The sequence below is a fragment of the Coptis chinensis genome, chromosome 9 (assembly GCF_015680905.1).
Source record: "Coptis chinensis isolate HL-2020 chromosome 9, ASM1568090v1, whole genome shotgun sequence".
In the NCBI taxonomy this organism is placed as follows: domain Eukaryota; kingdom Viridiplantae; phylum Streptophyta; class Magnoliopsida; order Ranunculales; family Ranunculaceae; genus Coptis; species Coptis chinensis.
In genome coordinates, this window is record NC_141464.1 from 79,899,328 (window position 1) to 79,921,492 (window position 22,165).

The window sequence follows — 22,165 nt, forward strand, 5'->3', positions numbered from 1 at the left end:
ATCAATTCATAAAAAAAACCTTAAGAAAGATGGATCATATATTTTGAAATCCCAATGAGTTCATTTGATTCCATACATGCGAAACAAACTGTTCTTCATATATATGATAATTTTTCTTTATTTCCACAGTAAAAATTTAAGATAAATTAATTACCGACAATACATATATTAATAGCCAAAAATATCGAAGGTAATCCATACAGTTTAAATCACGTTTCAATCCGTATATATAAGATCTACTCACCTCTGTTGTGTTTACGAGCGGCGTGAATGAATATAAACTTGAGAACGAAAAACGCCATGCAACAATCCTCAGAAAGCAATCCCAATAATCTTCTCTTTTCTCTCTTTTCTACTCTGTGTAAAACTCTCTCCCTCTCTCTCCTGTTTAAAACTCTCTGTGTAAACACCATTTTTTCAAAAACCCCTTAAAAATAGGGAATGAGGTTTATCCTCTTTACCTTATCTATTTCTAATATTTATCATTTTATTTTATTTTATCTCTTATTATTATTTTTATTATTCTTATTATTTATTGTACTAGGAAAATATTAAATAAAAACACGGGGTGTTATAAAAGCCATGGTGGAAAATCAAACAGAGTGAAGCTAAAATGCTTGCGGTCCGATAATGGTGGAGAATATGGCGACAAAGAGTTCAAAGCATTTTGTTCTTCCAGTGGGATCAGAATGGAAAAGATTGTTCCAGGGACACCTCAGCAGAATGGTGTTGCAGAAAGAATGAACAGAACTTTGACAGAGCATGCTAAGAGCATGCGTATTCACGCTAGATTGCCAAAGCAATTCTGGGCGGAGGCAATCAGTACAACATCTTACTTGGTTAATCATGGACCATCAATTCCATTAGATTTTGGAATTCCAGAGGAAACTTGGAGCGGAAAGCTTTCACACTTGAAAGTTTTTGGTTGTATTTCCTATATACATATCAGTGACAATGCTAGGGGCAAGCTGGACCCCAAGTCCTTGAAATGCACATTTATTGGATATGGCATCGACGAGTTTGGTTATCGCTTTTGGGACTACCAAAACCGAAAAATCATAAGAAGCAGAGATATGGTATTCAATGAGAAGGTGATGTACAAAGACAGGAATGATACACAACTCAGTGATACTGAGTATGTTGAGTTGGAAGACCTTGAAGCTAGTCGCGTTACAGAACAACAACCGGTTGTTGAGGTTCCTCGACTAGACACAGATGGTAGTGTTGAGGGTGCAACACCACAAAGTCATCTAGGCCACCTGTGCCAAGCACAAGGTATCCGTCATCTACATATGTCCACTTCTTGTTGCTTACTGATGGTGGTGAACCCAATGCCATGATGAAGCATTAGAGGTAGAGGATGCAAGCAAGTGGGAGCTAGCTATGCAAGATGAGATGGAATCCCTCATCTCAAACCAGACTTGGAAGTTGGCTGAACTACCCATGGGAAAGTGGGATCTACACAACAAATGGGTTTACAGAGTTAAGGAAGAACATGATGGAAGTAAGCGGTACAAGGCCAGATTGGTAGTCAAAGGCTTTCAACAGAAGGAAGGCATTGACTACACGGAAATTTTCTCCCCAATTGTGAAGCTAACCATTATCAGAGTGGTGTTGTGTACTTAGTCACCAGAATGTAGAGTGGAAGCGGGAGCAAGAGCGGAAGTGGGCGCGTCAAAGAGCATGACTTGAGAAGCTCCACTATCTAGAGCATGGTGGGAGCGCTCACGTTACGTAATAAATTATATAATATTTGTGTATTACTAAATACTAATATACTTTAAAATAGTTGATTAATAATTGATTTTATGAATTAAATTTGTTAAATATGCTTTTTACCCATGAAAATTATGTGTTTTATAAAATAAATAAATAAATAACATTAATAAACAAAATTAGTGTCAAGTCATTTCAATCTTTCATGATAAAGTGAAATAATATGAGTAATAATATTAGCTTAAAGTGGTATTGACACCTGTTATAATTTGGATGCCTCTAATTTACAGCCTATAGGCAAGTTACAAGTAACAAAGATGGAAAAAGAATCACCGGATCAAAAGTTTGAAAAGGTGCCCAAATTCAATTGAAGATGAAAGAATACAGTGAAGTCCATCTGGTTATTCAACGTCATCTCTATCTTCTTATAAACCTGCTGATTCGAAAAGCAATTTAAACCGTTTTATATCTCATATATATTTTCTTCTGGTCTAAAATTGCTCATTTTGTTCTTCTTAAGAAAAAGCTTGGTTTGGCTTCAATCTCTTAAAATAAAAAATCTTGAAGATAAAGGAGGAAATTTGGAAAGATAAGGAGGTATTTTGGGAATAAACATCATTGAAGGCTTAGTTTTTGTAGATTTATCCGAAGCACACACTGATTTAGTTGTGAAATAGAGCGGTTTATGCCTAAAATTATGGGAGCGCGATCTAAGAAATTGGGAGCGCGGTTTGATCGAGCTTTGGGCCTAAAATTGTGGGAGCACGGATTTAGAGCGGGAATGGTACACCATACCTACGGTTTGTGTGACTAAGGTTGAGTATTGTGGCTGCAGAAGACTTGTATCTTGAGCATGTGAAGACTGTATTTCTCTATGACAATTTGGAGGAAGAGATTTACATACTGCAACCACAAGGTTACTCAATTCATGGCAAGGAGAAAATGGTTTGTAAGCTCAAAAAGAGCTTGTATGGACTAAAGCAAGCTCTCAGGCAGCAGTGCAAGGGGCGGTCTGGCCTCAAGCAAAGCCTACTAGGCGTCGCCTAGGGCCCCCCAGTCAAAACCCAAAATAAGGCCCCATTCAAGTGCTTGGGTCCGGTTTATCTACTATATATCAAATGATCTGGATACAAAAATACTCACAGATAGAGAAATTAGAATAGCAACCAACTACACTAAATAATTTTGGATGCTTATTAGGCATTTAAAATATTTTTGTAGCATAAATAATAGGTTATTTAGTTCCTTTTTAAGAATTTGCCTTGGGCCCCCACAATCTCAGAGCCGGCACTGAGGCAGTGGTACAAGAAGTTCGATAGTTTTATGCACGGTAATGGCTACAATCGGTGCAATGCGGATCACTGTTTCTACTTCAATAAGTTTGACACTAGCTATATTTTCCTTTTACTCTATGTGGATGACATGTTGGTGGCAGGGTCAAACATGAAAGAAATAATGAACTTAAAGAAACAACTAGCAAATGAGTTTGCTATGAAGGATTTGGGAGCTGTCAAACAGATTCTTGGAATGAGAATCAACAGGGACAGAGCAAATGGAGCACTGAAGCTATCTCAAGCAGAGTATGTTGAAATGGTTCTAAAACATTTCAACATGAGTGATGCTAAACCAGTTAGCACACCCTTGGCTAGTCATTTCAGGTTATCCAAGGAGCAATCGCCAAAGACAGAGCAGGAAAAAGACTTTATGGCAAAGGTGCCATACGCGTCAGCAATCGGTAGTCTAATGTATGCTATGGTCTGTACCAGACCAGACATTGCCCATGCAGTGGGAGTAGTGAGCCAATTTATGAGCAATGCTGGAAAACATCACTGGGATGCAGTGAAGTGGATTCTCAGGTACTTAAGAGGTACCAACGATATGTCTTTATGCTTTGGTCGAGGTGACAGTTTACTACAGGGTTATGTAGACGTCGACTTAGCTGGTGAAATTGACCATCGTAGGAGTACTATTGGGTATGTGTTCACTGTGGGTTCCACAGCAGTAAGTGGGGTCGCTCAGCTGCAGAAGATTGTAGCTTTATCGACAACAGAGGCTGAGTATGTCGCAGTCACAGAAGCTAGCAAGGAGATGATTTGGTTGCAAGGTCTTTTGGAGGAACTGGGTAGGGAACAAGAGAATATCACATTTTACAGTGACATTCAAAATGCAATTCATCTTACCAAGAACTCGGCGTTTCACTAAAGAACGAAGCACATAGACCGGAGGTACCATTTCATTCGTACACTTCTGGAAGATGGTGTTCTAAAGCTTGAAAAGAATCAAGGGAGTAAGAACTCAGCCGATATGTTAACCAAGCCAGTCACCATTGACAACTGAAGTTGTGTTCAACTTCAGAACACAACTTCAATATGTCTTCATGCGTGAAGATCGAGGGAATGAGCACACCAAGTTTCACGGGAGTTAAAGATGTTATGCGTCAGTCTCCAAGTGGGAGATTGTTAGTTACGTATGGAGCTGAATCATTACAATGTGAATTGAAGATTAGTGATAGGCTATATTCATCATGTGGTAAAACTTCATTCCACAAAGGAGGTTGGTAGAAGCTCAAAAGTCACAATACAAGATCCTAAATATAAGGATTCAAATTCAACAATAAAGGCTACAACTATTCGCAACTATTTGAAGGTAAATGAAAAGCCTATAAATATGTGCTTTATCATTTGTGAATTGTATCAAATTGAGAGTGAGAAACAATATTTGCTTGAGTGATTTTGTGCCTGATTTCCATTAAGGAAATCAAGGCTTTGAGTGAGAGATAGAGAGCTAATTGTAGGAGCTTTCATCTTTAAATAGTGAAATTGGTGTGCTTTGGAGGACGTAGACAATATTGCCAAACCTCGTTAAATTCTTAGTGTTATTAGGTTGTTTTGTTGCAGTTATTTAATTTCGCTTGTAACATTATTGTTACATTGCTTCTATGATCTTAATTATTTTTGGGGTTGTGTTAATTACACCCTAACAAGGGGGGTCCTACATATAAATGGTGCTCTTCCATCATGCCCCAAAAGTATTACCAGACAATGGGTTTAATCTCCCTGGTACTTAAATGGTTGCACAAAAACCCCCTGTAAGCGAACAAATGCATAAAACCTCCTATTATTTAAAATATAACATCAAAGCCAAAACAGACCAAAATACCCCTGTGAAAACCGGGTTGACATCATCAATCTTTACTTATAATTTCGGCTTAATGACAAACCGGGCTGACGTCATCCTATGTAAATTTGTATTTACATATGACAATATAAAATTACACAGTCTTCTTAACCTATTTAAATTTAAATATTCATATGAAATTTTTTTTCATAGGAAAATTTAAATTTATATTCTGTCTGGTGTCGTCGGAAAATTTTCAATTCCAAAAATTATTATGTAAATTTAAGTTTTCATAGCTCCAATGACTATATAAATATAGTTTTACATATATATGACTATGTAAAAATACATTTACATATATTCTGTCAGGTGTCGAAAAAATTTCAATTCCAAAAGTTACTATGTAAATTCAAGTTTTTATAGCTCCAATGACTATGCAAATATAGTTTTACACATATATATGACTATGTAAAAATACATTTACATACAGTCGAGAAATTTTCAATCCCAAAAGGGTAAAAAATAAAATAAGATAAAATGGGAAATAAAAACAGACCCGATTTTATCTCTTTTTTGGAAAACTGGAGTGTTATTTAACGGGACTTAAATAATAGAGAAGTTATATGATATGAGTCGATGGGAATGAGTTTATACTCAATCGAGTTAGAACCAAGGGGGTGAGCCTCATTTCTTGAAAATATTACACTATTAGTGGCCAATAAACACAATAGAACAACCCTATTGGGGGACTACTCGGCAACGGTTGGTTCTAAAGAATACCGCCTCTTATAATTTTGCACAACTGTATTTTGTTATATTGATCCACAGTAAAAACAAGCAAAGCAACCCTTGCGGCCTTTCAAAGTATTTATACGTCATTTGGTGAGTGACTGTAGTCTTAAAATGGGGGTAAACAAGGCCCAAAATTTCGATATCGTTTAATATATCGGTGTACTCAAAAACCGAGATATATCGGATATATCGGATATCTCGGTTTTTTTGGTGACCAGTCCAAAGTTTCTAAAATATCGGATATCTCACCGATATATCTCGGATATCTCGTCGATATATCTTGGATATTTCGGATATTTCGGAAATTTCAATATTAAATTATTAAAAATTGGTCAAAAAGTCAACCGATATATATCGATTATATCGGAAATATCGATTATATCGGCGATATAAACTTTCATATCGGAAATTCGATATATCTCGAAAAAAAAAAAGGGTTTAATATTCGGTGGATATATCTCGGAAATATCGATCTCGGTGTACCAATTTACCGAGATATATCGCCGAGATATCGGATATCTCGGCGATATTTTGGGCCATGGGGGTAAACACATACAAATCACAAATGTATGTCATAAAATTGGGGCGTTATGACTAAATAACCCATATGAAAACGTGAATCTTGATAAACCAATTGATATCATATTAACTTTTGGTAGCTACCTCCATTATTTGCCTTTTGGGCTTGTGGTACACGCATGCTAAACTATTATTTATCTGGTCACGTCAATTGACAGGATAGAGATAATGTGATATGTGGTTGATAATGTGATAATGTGATATGTGGTTGACCCTACAATGATACGTACATGCAGAAGTATGGGTACAGACCGAGATCCTCTTATATATAAGGGCATAGCATCTAAGTTTCAAGAATCAAAACAGTTCAGTTTCCTCTTATTGTTGTTCAATGGCTTCAACTGTGGCTGATGATGTAGTCTTCGAATATCCACCATTTATTCGAGTTTACAAAGATGGTCGTCAAGAAAGACTCAGAGAAGATGTGTTCGTTGCAGCATCAGTCGACCCATCCACTGGTGTTTCCTCAAAAGATGTTGTGATCCAACCAGAAACTGGTTTATCAGCAAGAATGTATCTACCCAAACGAGCAAACCCAGCGACTAAGTTACCCCTTGTCATTTACTTTCATGGTGGTGGTTTTTGTATTGAATCTGCTTTCTGTCCAACATACCACAACTATCTGAACTTACTAGTTTCAAAAGCTAATGTTGTCGCTGTTTCAGTTGATTATCGAAGAGCACCAGAACACCCTTTACCCGTTGCTTATGAAGATTCATGGACTGCACTTAAATGGGTGTTTTCTCACCCAGATGAAGAATGGTTGACTAAGTACGCTGACTACAATCGCGTTTACATGGCAGGTGACAGTGCGGGGGGTAATATCTCGCACAATATGGCTGTTCGAGCTCATATTGAACCAAATAATTTTAAGTTTAAGGGGATTGTTTTAGCCCATCCATATTTCATTGGTTCTACACCACTTGCGAGTGAAGGGGACATGGATTTATTAGGAAAGCTATGGCTTGCGGTTTATCCTACGACAAGCGGGCTCGATGACCCGCTTGTCAATCCCCTCAAAGATCCAAATTTTTCAAAGGTGGCATGCAAAAGGGTGCTGGTGTGTGTTGCTGGGTTAGATGTTTTGGTACACAGGGGAAAACATTATCATGAGAACTTGGGAAAGTGTGGGTGGGAAGGAGTACTGGAGTTTACGGAAACAGAAGCTGAGCCCCATGTGTTTCATGTCTCTACTCCTGAGGTTGCGAGTGCTGGTAAGTTGATGGAGCGCGTGGTTGCTTTCTTAAATGCGCCCTGAGATTTGAGTATCCTCTTCTATCGTACTTTATGTTCAGAGTTTGGTTTGAATAAATCATGTCTGTCCTCCTATATAGTCTTTAGGAGTTTGCTATTTGCTAAGTCAATAAGTCTCCATGTACTGGAGTTATGTCTCCATGAGGTGCAGGGATGGAGTCAGCAGCCGAGTCGTTTCCTTCTGTTGTACGTTGTATGTTCTATTCAAGGATCGCCATGCAGTGATCATGTAGAATTATGTGGTCGCTGATGTGAATAAATAAATTGTTCTGTTTCATGCACTTGTCTTTCTACTGTTGTAATGTGAATGTCAACATGATCTCTTCCATCTTTCGGTTTATATAGTTGGATTATATTGCTTCTTCTACGTTCATGAAGATTATGAACTTAGCAGCAAACTAATATATACTCCTAGTATTACTTATACAGTTATACTACTACACATAAGGCTGCTATTTGAAGCTCCATCCCACTTCCCTCACCTTATATAGTAGGAAGATGTGAAGCTGTGCGGCAGGACGAGAAACACAATTGAAGCATCAACTAGGTTGGATCATAACACATTTATCTCCAAATGTTCAAGAGAGCCTAATGGTTAGCTTTCATTATATTTGAAATACAAATATCTGTTGTATTACAATTCATTCTAGAGAGATAATTAGCAGAATTTGTCAATCACTTATAACATCTTCTATACGGTTAGAATTTCAAGCCTAATGACAGACAGCCAACAGGGAAAAGAAGCTTGTTATACATTTTCAAACCAAAGGCCAATTAGTCAACAGAGCCTATCTTCATATCTTGTCTACACAGTTCCCTTTTGTAGTTTTGCTGCATCAGTTGATAGTCTGATAAATGTTTCTTTCTTTCTTAAAATCGGTATTTTTGTTGCTTCTTCGCCCTAAAATGGATGATGGGCACTTATTGCAACATGAGCAGGAAGAATCAGTAACTGACCAAAGTCAATCCCCTCACTACATCTCGGTCCCTTTCGGGGGGAAAACAATGGGGAGATAGCCACTGCGGAGGGCAGACAGTCAAAAGTTCTCATAATCCTCAAACCATTATCTCACTGGGAAACTCGCTGTAGAAACCTGGAAAAAAAGAAAGCTATCGGAATCCTTAACATGAAAACCTATCAGGTCACCTCTAGTTTAAGACAATGCACTACTTTGAATTTCTCTTTTGCTCTGAAAATAATAATATTAATAATAAAAATCAACAAATTGTTTTAAGTGAATCATGTGGGAAGTAGAGGGAAAAATTAAGGAAATATGTCACTTAATTAAGCATCTAAACTTGAGATGAGTATACTTCATAAAAAAGTGTAGAGAAAAAGGGATTTTTTTTCTCTTTCATGTCTAGAAGCACTTTTTCTCGATGGAGGTCGCGACCCTCCAGGTGTTTTGGGCGATCCGTGCCCATCGTAAGCGCCGAAGTCTTGCAAAACACTAGAGGGTCGCTACCATCCTTGCGCGTAGTGGTGTCAAATGGGCTGGGCCGGCCCTCAAACAATGAAGCCCTCATGCTTTGAGGGCTGGGCCAGCCCTACCCTCATTTACTTTGAGGGCCGGGTCGGGTCGGGCCAATGCTTAAATCTCGAAGCCTTTACCGGCCCCTCAACCCTCCCGGTAGGCTTGAAGGGCGGGCTTGAGGGCCAAACGTGAGGGCCGGATACTATGTTATACATTTGATTTACAAAATAAATTTAGAAACATTAGTTAAAAATGATAAAATCAAATACACTTCACAATTAAATTTTCAAACTACTAAAAAAACTTGTTAAAGTTGTATTAGTCAATTAAGATCAATTAAATTCATTTCATAAAATATTATAATGAAATTATAAGATTGGCAAACTTAATAGATAAATGTTTTTTTAAGTGATTTTTAGCATATTAATGTTAAAATGAAATATATTATAAATTTTTTTATTAAAATATGTGTAATAAATGTTGAGGGCCTAATGAGGGCCGGGCTTAAGGGAGGGCTTAAGTTTTGAAGTCTAGGCCCTTACCCTCCCCTCAAAGGCTTGAGGGCCGGGTCGGCCCAGCCCACGAATGTGTGAGGGCCTCATTTTGAGGGCTTTTTCAGCCCCATGGGCCGGGTCGAGGCGGGTGGGCTAAGGGTTTGAGGGCCATTTTGACACCCCTAGCGCAGGTGCGCTCTAGACATGAAAGAGAAAAAAAATCTCTTTTTCTCTACAAAAAGGAATAAAATGCCAAAACCAAACCTGTGATGATCCATTCCTTCGGGTATGGCACTGCAATAAATGTTCTACAACTTCGTCCCAGTCTGCAAATAAAATTGCACTTCTTTATGCCTGTTGAATTTCATTGCAAAATAGAAAAGTATAAAGTCCTTACCAAGGATACGCTGATAATCTGGTTCAATTCTATTCCATTTCCATTGATGTCCATATGATTTGGCGTTACATACTTCCCAACAGTGACTACCACACCCGATCCATCATTAAGTTCGAATACAGATTGAATTAGACCCCGAAAAGAAAATGGAATTATATAGAAAACATGAATTGGACCCTCAACAGCATGGCCCTTTTTGAATGGGACATTATTAACAACAATTTGTGTTAGAATAATTGTATGAACACAACAGCTAGAGTAGAACAGAAGGAACAATAGACAATGACAGTAGTAATAGGGAATCACCAAGGCGCGTATTAGGCTGTCATTAAGGAAAGATTCGCCTCTTCCAATGGTGCAGAAAGGCAGCAGTGGCGTCTTTCTCACAGGATTCAATGGTGTACAGTAGCTTGACTTTGCACTAGAACAAACTACTCTTTAGAACAGGAATATAACTCTTTCTGGCGGCTACATGAAGAAGAGAGGAAGAATAAGGCAGATGCGAGTTTCTGTTTCTCTGAGATTGGTTTATGTTAAAAGTCCATTCCCTCTATGGACTCACAGTCCTATTTTATAGAGGTTAGGTCTGTCTCCTAAACAGATAAGGAAAAGAGACCAACTCCTAATAGAACACCAGAACTTGCTGCTCAAGAAAAAAGCAAAACAAGTTTAGGCTATTGGTCAAACCACTACCCACAACAGTAACCCCAAGCTCAAGCCCGAACCCTACCCGATGTGGTGGATAACCAATGTGGGACTATCTACTATGCACTAAAGTGGAGAGAACACCTTTTGTTCATCTCCCCCACTTTGCACACACACACACTAGTATTTAGAAATACACAAGAGATTCCAACAATCTCCCACTATTTCAAAATACTAATAGTCCCCCACTATTTTGGAATATGATATTACAAAAGAAATGGGTTAACGAAATGCCAGAGAGAATCGAAAAAATAATGCATAAGATACTGGTGCTTTATTGGCTTGAATCAGTCATAGGGTAACATGTCTTATAATACGTGAAAGTGGTGGATTAAAAAATCTTTGAACCAACATTCCCTTGTAGTAAAATAGATCACATGCAGCACCCCCACTGCTCTTTCATTATATGTCTGTTTTGCGGTGTTGCGCTTCTGCGCTGCCTGTGTTCCATTAATGCTCTAGAGTACTTGCCCGAATACTCATAAGAACCTACCCAGTTCTACATTCACGTAGGTGGATTTCCATTAGGTGTACATTGCAGTTTAAATACACCACCTCATTAAAATATGGGCTATATATGGAATCCAATAAGAGTTAAAGAACTCATCCTTACTCACTGATACAACTACATTTTGGACCCGGACATACGCCCGAGATCTATTAAATATTTTGTGTGCTGAAAATGCTTTACAAAATGTCTCACACAAATTTTTGAATCAAAATATATTTTTATTGAAAATAAACTGAAATACGTTAATGACCAACGATTATGGTGCATAAGTACTTGGAAACTAATTAAGGGATCAAATTGAGATAGCCTCTTCACTTTGTGGTTTAGGATATTAATCCATAATTTTCAAATAGAATTATCTTAAACTCGATCTAGCTTGTATAATAGTTTTATTATATTTATGGTGATTTAGTGGCAAATTCTCGAATCAGAATATATTTTTATTAAAAATAAACCGAAATACGTTAATGAGCAACGATTATGGTGCATAAGTACTTGAAAACTAAGGGATCAAATTGAGATAGCCTATTCACTTTGTGGTTTAGGATATTAATCTATAATTTTTAAATAGAATTATATTAAACTCGATCTAACTTGTATAATAGTTTTTTTAGATTTATGGTGATTTAGCGGCAATTTTTTTAATCAGAATATATTTTTATTGAAAATAAACCGAAATACGTTAATGAACAGCGCTTATGGTGCATAAGTACTTGGAAACTAAGGGATCAAATTGAGATAGCGTATTCACTTTGTGGTTTAGAATATTAATCTGTAATTTTCAAATAGAATTATTTTAAACTCGATCTAGCTTGTATAATAGTTTTATTAGATTTATGGTGATTTAGCGGTAAATCATCACCGTTCGGCTTACGTACTAATGTGTACAAATCACTAAAACAGATTGATTGTTTCCATATCCTCAAAGAATACTCTACTCCCACTTGAAAAGATTTATCATATGAACGTGTCCTACGAACGGGTGCCGTTATATTAAATTATTCTAAAAAATATTAGCAACTATGCATAGCTATGAGATATGAAAATTATATTAATTACTCATTTAAATTTCTTGCACCACTCTCTATAAAAAGGAAGCACCAAACCTTGATAAAACTAATCGATTTTTTTTTTTTATTTTTTTATTTTTTTATTGTTAGGTTTAATAATAGAAGTTTGATTGAAGTTTTGTGAGAATGGCCAATGTCGTGGCGAAGATAATATTGAAGCTACTTGAATAGCAAGGTATTCCCAATCACAATAAAAAGAATTATAATAAACACTACTTAAAATGCAAAACTATATTTGTCGAGACATTTATTCCCCCTACATAAAATACAAATATGCTTTAGGGTTATTAGTTCAAGCATTTGCATCAAGTTTCAGATTTTTCATTAATTATTCTTTGAGGTTAGTTTAATGTAGTACGTTGCATCCCGTTTCCAATTTCTCATTAATTATTTTTTGAGGTTAGTACAATGCAGTTGCATTAAGTTTCCAATTTCCCGTTAATTATTATTTGAGGTTAGTTCAGTGCAATTACATCCACTTTATGATTTCTCGTTAGTTATTCATTAAGGTTAATTCAGTACAGTTGCATCCAGTTTTCGATATTTCGTTAATTAGTCTTTGAGATTAGTTCATTGTATTTGCATCCAGGTTCCAATCTCCTGTTAATTATTCTTTGAGGTTAGTTCAATATATTTGCATCCAGTTTCTGATTTTCCGTTAATTATTTTTCTATGTTAGTTCGATAATTTACAATTTCTATACAGTTTGCATACATGTAAGAGTCTATTTTTATAAACTCACTTTCGTTTTGGGTTCCTAATTACTTGTAATTACTCATATGAGAAGGCTAAAAAAGTGGATATTTATGCTTTGAAGTCAGTGCGATACAGTTACATCCGACTTCCGATTTCTAGTTAACCATTTTTTTATGTTATTTCAATGCATTTGCATCCAATTTCTGATTTCCCGTTAGTTAATATTTGATTTTAGTTTAATGCAGTTGCATCTAGTTTTTGGTTTTTCGTTAATTATTCTTTGAGGTTAGTTCAATGCAGTTGCATATAATTTTCGATTTTATGTTAATTGTTCTTTGAGGTTAGTTCAATGCATTTGCATCAAGTTTTTGATTTCTTGTTAATTATTTTTTGAGATTAGTTCAATGAAGTCACATCAAATTTATAATTTTCCGTTAATTATTCATTTAGGTTAGTTCAGTGTAGTTTCATCCATTTTTTAATGTTTCATTAATTAGTCTTTGAGATTAGTTCATTGCATTTGGATCCAATTTCCGATTTCCCGATAATAACTTCTTAAGGTTAGTTCAATACATTTGCATCTAGTTTCTGATTATTTATGCTTTGAGGTTAGTTCGATATAATTATGTCCGTTTTCTGATTTCCCGTTAACTATTCTTTGAGGTTATTTCAATCCATTTGCATTTAGTTTTCGATTTTCCACCAATTATTCTATGAGGTTAGTTTAATGTAGTTGCATTCGGTTTTTGATTTTATATTAATTATTTTTTGAGTTAAGTTCAATGCATACTGTTTCTGGTTTCCCATTAATTATTATTTGAGGTTTGTTTGATGTATTTGCATACCGTTTCTAATTTTCCGTTAAATATTTTTCAAGAATTTGCATTCAATTTCTAATTTTCCGTTAGTTACTTTATGTCGTTAGTTTAATGCAATTTGCATAAAATTTATGATTTCCCGTTAATTACTCCTTGAGCTCAATTATGTATTAAACTATGAGTAATTATGCAAGGAGTAATTAACGGGATAATTATCCAATGTGGTGTGTAATACCAATTTCTACTGATCCATCTGTAGTGTCCTTGCAAACATGACATAAAAAGTAAATTATGCTTAATTTACTATGTGGGATCATCGAAGATTATCCAGTTTCCGATTTCTCGTTAATTATTCTTAAATTATGCATGACTCACTATGTGAAATCTTCAAAAATTATCTACGAACGAGTGTTTTTATATTAATTATTCTAAAAAATATTTGTAAATATGCATAACTATTATATATTAATATTATATTGATCACTCAACCAAATTTCTTATAACGTGAAAACCTCACTCTCTATTAAAAAAAAAAACTCACATTTGATAAAATCTTTCAACTTTATTTTTTTGTTTAATAATAGAAGTTTTGTAAGATTGCCTAATAAGGCGAAATTCATATATATTGAAGCTACTTGAATAGCAAGGAGTTCCCAATCATACGAAAAGAGATAAGATAAACATCATTTTAAATGCAAAACTATAATTATCGATATATTTCCACAACATATAACCCAACTATGTTTTGAGGTTAGTTTAATGCATTTGCATCTAGTTTCTGATTTTTCGTTATTTATATTTTGAGGTAAGTTCAATGTAGTTGCATCCAATTTCCAATTCTCGTTATTTATTTTTTTAGATCAGTTCAATGCAGTTGCATCCAGTTTCTAATTTATCGTTAATTATTCTTTTCAATTAGTTAAATACATTTGCATACAATTCCCAATTTTCTATTAATTGTTCTTTGAGGTCAGTTCAATGCATTTGCATCCAGTTTCTGATTTCCCGTTAATTCTTCCATGAGATTAGTTTAATGCATTTGCATATAGTTTTCGATTTTCGATTTCTCGTGTTTATTATTTGATAAAGTTGCATTTGCATCTAGTTTCCGATTTCCCGTTAATTATTGTTTGAGATTAGTTCAATGAGTTTGCATCCAATTTCCGATTTCCTGTTAATTATTTATTGAGGTTTTGCATCCAGTATATTTTTTGAGATTAGTTCAATGCAGTTGCATCAAGTTTCCGATTTTCCGTTAATTATTTTTTTAAGATTAGTTCCACGCATTTATTAATTATTTCTTATTTTTTGACAATTATTTTTTTTATGTTAGTTTGATGTATTTGTATCCAAGTTTTGATTTTCCGTTAATTATTCTTTGAGGTTACTTTAATGTAGTTGTATCCATATTTCGATGTTCTACTAATTACTTTTTAAGATTAGTTTAATGCTTGTATTTGCATCCAGTTTCCGATTTCCCGTTAAATATTATTTGAGGTTAGTTCGATACATTTGCATCCAGTTTACCGTTCCCCATTAATTGTTTTTTGTCATTAGTTTCATTCAGGATTATATATATTTTAAAATATTTGTCATTATTGCTTTGCCGTTATTTTTTTTTTTATTTTCTATTATATATTTTGTATAATTGTTTTTAACTATGTTTTGAGGCTATGTTAAGGATATATTCGAAATAAGTCGGTGTTTTATCATAGATACTAAAATTGTATGATTTGTAATAGGGAATTAGTTTATACAAATCACCTATTTTTTAGCAATTTTTTTTTATTTGATCAAATATAAATTAGTTTATACAAATCACCTATTTTTTAGCAATTTTTTTTATTTGATCAAATATATAAGAATTGGAACACTAAAAGTGTTTGATTCGTAGTAATAGGAAACTACCTTCTACAAATCACCTATTTTTTTAGTAATTTTTTTTATTTGATCAAATATATAAGAATTGGAAATACACTCAAACTCTCCAAATATAAGAATTAGAAATACACTCAAACTCTCCAAAGAGATTCCATGTACGTGGGATTGTAGGCTATTAAAAAATACTATCTTTCATATTAGAGTGCCACATATGATAGAAAAAAAGCTAACTCTCATATTAGAGTGCCACATAAGAGAGAGAAAATCCTCCTTTAAAGGTCTCTGCTTTAGTATATAGATAGTAGATGTATACTAAGTATCATCTCGCCATAGGGTGGGACGTCTTATAAATAAAGAAGACGATTGTACAGCAGGACGACGAAGTGACTTGTTTTTCCCTTTGAACCTACTTCATGGGATTTCCAATCACATAGGTAGGGTTGTCGTCAATGTCGCCCTATATATGGGCATAAGTCCTATCCCCCTCGACGTATAACCATTTGCCTCCAAAGAAGTGGTACGGTCAGACATGTGGCCAAACTAAGTCCAACCTAACATAATCTCTAGCAGCTACTTGATTAAGTTATATCTCAAACTTACATGTATTCTTTTCCCATCGCACATAGGATACCATGTCTTAGCTATTGCAATGAGACAGTTGCAAAGCATATACACATTAGGAACTGTTTAAAGCCAATATGAAGATTTGCCAAGAGGTTGCTAACCCACTCAACATCATCACATGCCTTTTCTAAGGCGATTAGCTTGGATGATATCCAAGACACTCAATTTCCACCAAGGGTAAACACATAAACATTATTGGATCCAGTTTATAACACATTACCCTTTCAACAATGATAGAAATCTACTAAATATAAGTGCATAATCAATGGCTCCACTATAGTACTTGGATAATTTGACAACATACATCCAATGTTCCTTATAAAAACAATGGGTTATCAACTCAGTATGCCATTAATGTTGGCAATGTCATGTCTCACAAATATAATCCATCAAGTACAATAGGCTACCAATGATATTAACATATTTAGTATGAGAAAACACAAGTAGATTATTTTTCATAAGATGGATATCTGCCACAAGAAGTGTTGACACAGTCATACTAAAGTAATACCCATACTTTTCAATGAAAATATTTTTACTAAGTGCGAAAACAACATAATGAGACCAACATGAGTTATAATTCCTATATTCACCAATCATTCAATTTTATAGTGCCTGACATTCCCCCTATACCATCCGACCGGTCTGGTTTAAGGTACGATGTGGCCTTCAACCATATTCAAACGTCAACATCTTGACAACTGAATATAGCAATTACAGAAATGAGTTTAACAACATAATGAACTATCATTTCCAATGACGGTCTATTATGTGTTTCAAAAAGGAATTTCTCTGTCTCATACACATTCTCAATGCTAGCACTCATGATATTAAATCATCTAAACAAAGAGAGATTAACACATATGTCTTGCTTTACTCTAAAGAAAGTACACCTCTTTATCAACAATGATACTTTGACATCCATATGATACCAATATGTTGTTGAATTGCTCATGCCTTTTATAGGCGCTTGAATCAACTCATACAAAGATTTAACTAAATTGTATACTTTCAGCTCATCACCTGGTACTACTTGGTATTGTAGTTCTGCACAACTACTCAACTAGAGTCTTTAGAATTCTGTAGAAAAAATTCTAGTTACATGAGCAAGATTTCAAAGTAGTATAAATATTGTCTCTGATTGAAACCCCTTGGCTATTATTATTAGCCTTGTATTTTGCAATACAAATATCATGTTTTAGTTTTCTCTTGAATATCCAATTCAACCTACAGATCCCCCAATAAAACAAGAGTCTAGTTTAGAGGAGTTGTATCCTTCAAAAGGACACTTCTCATAGACAGACAACTTCCTTATAGGTTAATGAATCTTCCTCAAGAAACATATAAACATCATCACCGTGAATGGTGGATATACTCACTGATAGTCTTCCAAATTTCTTGTTTAGAAATTATGAGATCCTCTTACATAGTTCATTATGAACATTCAACCACTCTATGCCAATTTTACAGGAAGCACATCCTCAAAATAAAATTAGCATATAAGACATTCAATAATAGTGTGGTATCTACAAGATTGTTATCACGCATGACAACTAAAACAAACATTACTATTATGAGTTTCACCAATGAACATCTACTAGATAGTTCTAGATTCATTCACAATAGCTTTGGCAAGACACCCCCCACATTTTGAAACATTTTTGGATAGGCCCAAGACCTTTCCATACTTTGTAGTTCAGTGTCTTTCCAATTATCTTGTGAGATGAACTATGGTAAAACAGTGTCATGCATATGGGTCACCACCACCCACAGTTCAATAGTTACTCAACCTAATCAAACTTACATGCAAAGCACATTATACCGTTACAAACACTAAAAGAAACACCAACAATAATATGCACTCTTATGACAAGAATATACTTTACTCAAGTCTATGATTATGGATCATATTAAACATAGTTATATTATGTTCATGCTATCTATATGAAAGAAAATTCACAAGTGATTCAAATGAATTTTAAAGAATAGAAGAATTAGATGAAAAGGGTTTTACCTGAGATAATCATTATCATTCTTCTTTTCATCATTCAACATTCCTACTGACATGGTGAGATAATCAACGGACTTGTACATCACCTTGGCTATTTATTCATAGTTATAGGAGGATAATGCCTAATAAAACAATCTACAAGCGTTACATCTCCTTGTCTAAAATAGTCACTGGAGGATATTGTCTAAGATGACAATTCATAACCTTACATCTCCTTGACTAAATTAGGTTTAGGACGATATTGATTGTTTCCCATATTGTTTCGTCTCATAGATAACGATGTTCATTACTTAATAATATATGACATGGTTAAGCTTCATGCCAATGTTAAATAATGCATTCATGCCAAACATGGTTAATATCATATCATAGGTTCAGGAAAAGTAAACTTTAACTGTACCCCTCACAACAAAAAGTATACGATATTTAATCAAATCTAGCCACTGAATATGCAAAACAACTGAGGACTCAACCTCCTTTTTTTACATGAGCTCAAGCAAGATAGGATACCCTATTAACAAGACCTCAAGTATTACCACAACATCTAATGGCTCAACCCATTAATGTCTTCAACTAGAAAAATTTACCAATAAACTATCATCAAGTTCAAAGTAAATCTACGGTGATTAATATCCAAAACTAGCATGTTTCACAACTTTAATATATGCTATATTGGATATAAGCTACAAGTTACTTCATCTAACATGTATTTTCACAACAGTAAAATTATAATCATCGTCTAACAACACGTACACTCAATAGAGATAAACAATTATGCATTGAATACATTATAATTACTATCCAAGATTTGAGTGTGGTTGATATTAACTATCTTAAGGTCTCTCTTAAACCATCTACATACATCTACATATGTACAAAAAAATTTAATATCAAACTACTTCTAGTCCAACCAATTAATATCTTAGTGATAAACAAGTATAATTTGTTGACTAAGTTATTAAAGAAGTTTAAGCTTAGGGATTTCCCTCCTAAGAAAAACTAACATACAACTCAAAGCAAGAATATCACCATATAATCAAACCAAAAGAATTGCAAAGAGTGAAAGAATACGATACCTAACCGATTGAAAAACCGGATTATCATATTTTTCTCCTTCTAGAAAAACAGTTCAAAAGAACTGTAATTATGAACCAGCTCAGGACGAATTGGGTATCAAGCCTTATACCACTGGAAATCTCATTGAATCGGCTATCTAACACAAGAAGCGGATTGCAAAACCGAGCTATGAGCTGAAAGTTACAGCAGTTCCCGTAACGAGTGACGCAGCTGTCAAAAAGACGAATTTTGACGTTTTTCTTGATAGAAATCTCATATTTGACTCCCACAAATGTAGGAGAAAGGTCTACAACCATATAGGGTTTGATAAACCACAAAAGATCAATAAATATTCAATCTTTAATTGGTTTCCCTAACAAAAAAGAATTTATCAGAAAATTTCTAAAGTCATAACCCAATAACACAAACAATAACTCAAAGTAAAAGACTTATCTTTTGATTGCCGTATTAAAGCACTCTCCTTTGTTCTACTACGAAATTCTTTCCTTAAGATTGATAGAATAATTGTATGAACACATCAACTAGAGTAGAACAGAAGGAACAGTAGACAATGACAACAGTAACAGGGAATCACCAAGGCGCGTATTAGGTTGTCCTTAAGAAAGATTTCGCCCCTTCCAATGGTGCATAAAGGCAGTAGTGGTGTCTTCCTCATAAGATTCAATGGTGTACAGTAGCTTGATTTTGCACTATAACAAACTACTCTCTAGAACAGCAATATAACTCTCTCTCTCATTTCTGAGAAGAAGAAAGAAGAATAGAGGCGGTGGCGACTTTTCTTTTTCTCGAGATTAGTTTCTGTTAAAAGTCCATTCCCTCTATGGACTCACAGTCCTATTTTATAGAGGTTTGGTCGGTTTCCTAAACAGATAAGGAAGAGAGACCAACTCCTAATAGAACACCGAAACTTGCTGCTCAAGAAAAAAACAAAACAAGTTTAGGCTATTGGTCAAACCATTACCCACAACAGTAAGCCTAAGCCCAAGCCCGAACCCTACCCGATTTGGTGGATAACCAATGTGGGACTATCTACTATGCACTAAAGTGGAGAGAACACCCTTTGTTCATCTCCTCCACTTTGCACACACACTGGTATTTAGAAATACACAAGAGATTCCAACAATTTGTCCAAAAACTTGACTAAAACATGGTGCTTAGATAACAAAATTAAGACAATAACAAAGAGCCTTTCATTTTTTATGTAGTCTCCTCACAAATTCCCAGCGAACAACCTGGCTTGGTTTGAAAAACCAATTGGATACAGTGATACATACAGAATGGTTCATACATGGTGACGAAGATCACTTCCACCGAACAAACATGAAGCAAGCAATGAACTTACTAAAAGAATGATTGAGCATTGCCGTCTATTCATACCTTACCGAAAGTCTTCTCCCCAACAAGAACAGCTCCGCAGTCATCATGAAGTGCAGTAGCTACCTATAAGCAACTTCAAATTAGCATACCAACTCCGAGGAATAAAACTCTACAAAATAGAATGATAATGCTCACTATTTCACTTGAACTAGCAGTCTTGTTGTTGACCAATACCTGCACCAAAGTTGATACTACACAATTAGCCTTGAAAAGAAGTCCCAAAAACTGTAGATGCAAGAAGGGTTGATACATGGCAACAACTTTTTACTCTTCTGTTAATTTGCTTAGAAGCAGTACAATGTCGAAGCAAAAGCTTATTCATGGTTCAAGCAAGGACATTCCCAAATGTAGCTACCATGTTTTATCTGGCCATCCTCAGAATAGCGATCGACAAAGAGAGATTACAAATGAATTATGTAACTGAAAACTTAAAGCACATAATGGATGAAAATCAACATATTATTGTTGGTTAGCATACAATTAGGGGAGCTGTAACCAGAGGCGCAGTCTCAGCAACTATAGTATTCTGGTACTTGGGATCCCTTCCAACTGTGTATATCACCTGTAAACGTATATCACCCGAGAATAAGGTACATGATTAAATACTTAATTAACGTAATAAAAGCAAACGGATAGATCAATGTACCAGATGGTATCATATGGGGGTCATTGCTATCTGCTTGTAGAGATCATGGTAACGTTGAAATGGGCGAACGAGCAGCGAAGAGATTAGTTGAGTTGGATCCTAGTGATAGTGGAAGCAATATACTTTTATCGAATGTTTACGCATCCTCAGGTAGATATGAGGAGGCAATGGATGCAAGGCGTTCAATGCAGGAAAGAGGAACAAAGAGAGAACCAGGATGTAGTTTGATTGAAGTGAACGGTGAAGTTCATGAGTTTGTAGTTGGTGGGATTTCGCATCCTCGTGCCGACTGTAGTCTTAAAATGGGGAGTAAACACAATAATTAACACTAATTATTAACCCATATGAAAAACACGTTCATGGTTCATCTTGATAAACCAATTGCTATCGATCATATCAACACCACCACTCTCATTTTTCAAAAATAAACTTTTGGTACACCATGCAAGTTTTCTTTTTTCTTGTCTAGTTAATTGAGAGGATAGAGATAGATGACGGGATCTGTGAAAAAAATGATATTTTTTTTCTTGTTGGCCCACCATAATAATAAAATATAGGTCCCATGAACACTCTTGACTGAAGACATTTCCCTCATGCCCCCCAAAAGTATTACACTATTAGTAGCCAATAAACACAATAATTGTGACTATTTAGTGGCCAATAAATACAATATACCAACCCGATTGTGACTATTCGGCAACCGTTGTTGGTTGTTGGTTCGCAAAAACAAGGTCCAAAATATCGAATTCGGTGAATATTTTGATGTACCAAAAAACCAATATATATCATATATATTGGAGATATATATATTTTTTTGTTGACCAGTAAAATTTTGTTTTGTATGTCGATATATCATAAATATCGCTGCTTATATTGGAAATATATCGGTTAAAGTCAACAATATCGATCAAAGTCAACAATTTAT

At 35.0% G+C, this 22,165-nt stretch overlaps 1 protein-coding gene and 1 pseudogene across 8 annotated transcripts; one reads left to right on the top strand and one right to left on the bottom strand.

The window, feature by feature from the left end:
- The first annotated feature begins 6,342 nt into the window (after nucleotides 1-6,342).
- On the top strand, nucleotides 6,343-7,739 carry LOC147478488 (putative carboxylesterase 13 pseudogene; annotated as a pseudogene). The gene has a single exon (XR_015207652.1). The product of XR_015207652.1 is annotated as a putative carboxylesterase 13 pseudogene (transcript).
- Nucleotides 6,499-21,577, bottom strand: LOC147478489 (carboxyl-terminal-processing peptidase 1, chloroplastic-like). Of its 7 annotated transcripts, XR_015207654.1 has the most exons (8): nucleotides 21,364-21,577; nucleotides 21,073-21,156; nucleotides 20,730-20,768; nucleotides 20,595-20,657; nucleotides 10,131-19,427; nucleotides 9,825-9,910; nucleotides 9,692-9,753; nucleotides 6,499-8,552 (listed from the first exon to the last, which is right to left on the bottom strand). XR_015207654.1 is itself a non-coding variant. In XM_086582520.1 (5 exons), exons 1-5 carry the CDS (start codon nucleotides 21,382-21,384, stop codon nucleotides 8,523-8,525), a joined length of 237 nt encoding a protein of 78 aa, XP_086438646.1. In that variant the 5' UTR covers nucleotides 21,385-21,574; the 3' UTR covers nucleotides 6,499-8,522. The 7 variants fall into 7 exon arrangements, 1 of the variants encoding a protein (XP_086438646.1); XR_015207653.1 differs by having other exon boundaries at nucleotides 9,825-19,427; XR_015207656.1 differs by lacking the exon at nucleotides 10,131-19,427 and having other exon boundaries at nucleotides 21,364-21,576.
- Between the last annotated feature and the right edge of the window lie 588 nt (nucleotides 21,578-22,165).

What these genes read in the sequence shown, in the direction of transcription:
- LOC147478489 (XM_086582520.1), bottom strand. Translation starts at nt 21,384, where the DNA reads ATGCGTAAACATTCGATAAAA. An exon ending in TGGTTACAGCTCCCCTAATT is followed by an intron (nt 20,769 to 21,072) that starts GTATGCTAACCA and finishes ACTTTGGTGCAG; the next exon opens with GTATTGGTCAACAACAAGAC. An exon ending in CTGCTAGTTCAAGTGAAATA is followed by an intron (nt 20,658 to 20,729) that starts GTGAGCATTATC and finishes AGTTGCTTATAG; the next exon opens with GTAGCTACTGCACTTCATGA.